Source organism: Hemibagrus wyckioides, linkage group LG24, assembly GCF_019097595.1.
Source record: "Hemibagrus wyckioides isolate EC202008001 linkage group LG24, SWU_Hwy_1.0, whole genome shotgun sequence".
Taxonomy (NCBI): Eukaryota; Metazoa; Chordata; class Actinopteri; order Siluriformes; family Bagridae; genus Hemibagrus; species Hemibagrus wyckioides.
The window spans coordinates 19,317,456-19,319,955 of record NC_080733.1 but is presented as its reverse complement, the minus strand read 5'-3'; the positions used below and the strand labels follow the sequence as shown (position 1 = coordinate 19,319,955).

The following is a 2,500-nucleotide window of genomic DNA, read 5'->3' as shown; positions in this document are numbered from 1 at the left end:
CGATCACATATTAGAACAAGTGCAAGCACACTTCCTGTAGTCTGTGGATTATGGAGTGTGTGTGTGTGTGAGACCTTCTGTCCGATGGCAGAGACGAGGTATCCGTTACAGTGACACAGAGCCGTTACGGGTCCCTTCTGCTCCTTCTCATACAGAACCTTGAACTTGTTCTTGGTGAGCGGCTGGCCCGGTTCTGGTACCACCTCTATCACGTCCAGGATGAGAATCTGAACACACACACACACCCCGTGAGCATTTCTATCCAGATTTACAACACAATAATATTAGTGTCTGTGTGTGTGTGTGTGTGTGTGTGTGTGTGTGTGTACCCGGCCCCTGCAGGTGACCTCCTCTCCCTGCATTAGACAGGTTCCTATGGCGATGTAACCCTTCAGACCAGACACGGTCTCCTGACTCTTCAACGCCACCGTCTTCATACACGTCACATGTTCCCACTCCTCCAGATCAATCCTGACACACACACGCGCACACACACACACACATTTAAACAGATTTCCTTATAGGTATTAATGATGATGATGAAGATGCTCCTCACCGTGTGTTAGGAATGGCCTCCCAGCTGACAGGTGAGATGAGCTGGATGGAAAATTTCTCCTGCTGTGGATTAATATACCGCTCGTCTGCCCCACACACACACACACACACACACACACACACCATTAATGATCTGCTTCTTTATCATCATCATCATCATCATCATCATCACTCACCTCTGTCTATGACCTCATACTCCTTCTCCTCTCCCGTCATCCTGGGGATTCGGGTACACGGCTCCTTAATGCTGCTACACACAGCATACACCTGGCACACACACACACTCAATGAATATCTACTAATATATAAATGTAGTTTAATTTTCAAGTTTTAAGCCATACTATATTACAGAAATATATAAAGTGGGATTATAAATCATTATAATGATTTATAATCCCACTCTCAGTGTTTATAATGATTTATAATCCCACTCTCAGTGTTTATAATGATTTATAATCCCACTCTCAATCTTTATAATGATTTATAATTCCACTCTCAGTGTTTATAATGATTTATAATCCCACTCTCAGTGTTTATAATCCCACTCTCAGTGTTTATAATGATTTATAATCCCACTCTCAGTGTTTATAATCCCACTCTTTGTTTATAAACACTGAGAGTGGGATTATAAATCATTATAAAGATTGAGAGTGGGATTATAAATCATTATAAACACAGAGTGGGATTATAAATCATTATAAACACTGAGAGTGGGATTATAAATCATTATAAAGATTGAGAGTGGGATTATAAATCATTATAAACACTGAGAGTGGGATTATAAATCATTATAAAGATTGAGAGTGGGATTATAAATCATTATAAACACAGAGTGGGATTATAAATCATTATAAACACTGAGAGTGGGATTATAAATCATTATAAAGATTGAGAGTGGGATTATAAATCATTATAAACACTGAGAGTGGGATTATAAATCATTATAAACACAGAGTGGGATTATAAATCATTATAAAGATTGAGAGTGGGATTATAAATCATTATAAACACTGAGAGTGGGATTATAAATCATTATAAACACAGAGTGGGATTATAAATCATTATAAAGATTGAGAGTGGGATTATAAATCATTATAAACACTGAGAGTGGGATTATAAATCATTATAAACACTGAGAGTGGGATTATAAATCATTATAAACACAGAGTGGGATTATAAATCATTATAAAGATTGAGAGTGGGATTATAAATCATTATAAACACTGAGAGTGGGATTATAAATCATTATAAACACAGAGTGGGATTATAAATCATTATAAAGATTGAGAGTGGGATTATAAATCATTATAAACACTGAGAGTGGGATTATAAATCATTATAAACACTGAGAGTGGGATTATAAATCATTATAAACACAGAGTGGGATTATAAATCATTATAAAGATTGAGAGTGGGATTATAAATCATTATAAACACTGAGAGTGGGATTATAAATCATTATAAACACTGAGAGTGGGATTATAAATCATTATAAACACAGAGTGGGATTATAAATCATTATAAAGATTGAGAGTGGGATTATAAATCATTATAAACACTGAGAGTGGGATTATAAATCATTATAAACACTGAGAGTGGGATTATAAATCATTATAAACACTGAGAGTGGGATTATAAATCATTATAAACACTGAGAGTGGGATTATAAATCATTATAAACACAGAGTGGGATTATAAATCATTATAAAGATTGAGAGTGGGATTATAAATCATTATAAACACTGAGAGTGGGATTATAAATCATTATAAACACAGAGTGGGATTATAAATCATTATAAAGATTGAGAGTGGGATTATAAATCATTATAAACACTGAGAGTGGGATTATAAATCATTATAAAGATTGAGAGTGGGATTATAAATCATTATAAACACTGAGAGTGGGATTATAAATCATTATAAACACAGAGTGGGATTATAAATC

The 2,500-nt window shown here is 34.8% G+C and overlaps 1 protein-coding gene across 3 annotated transcripts in view; it reads right to left on the bottom strand.

The window, feature by feature from the left end:
- cpsf1 (cleavage and polyadenylation specific factor 1) overlaps positions 1 to 2,500 on the bottom strand; it is a 42,821-nt gene that overhangs the window by 13,339 nt on the left and 26,982 nt on the right. For all 3 annotated transcript variants that reach the window (XM_058377156.1, XM_058377158.1, XM_058377157.1), the window contains 4 exons: positions 732 to 822; positions 557 to 641; positions 330 to 471; positions 75 to 227 (listed from right to left, as the gene is read on the bottom strand). In XM_058377156.1, coding sequence (XP_058233139.1) covers positions 75 to 227; positions 330 to 471; positions 557 to 641; positions 732 to 822 — 471 coding nt within the window. The remainder of the gene's footprint in view (positions 1 to 74; positions 228 to 329; positions 472 to 556; positions 642 to 731; positions 823 to 2,500) is intronic.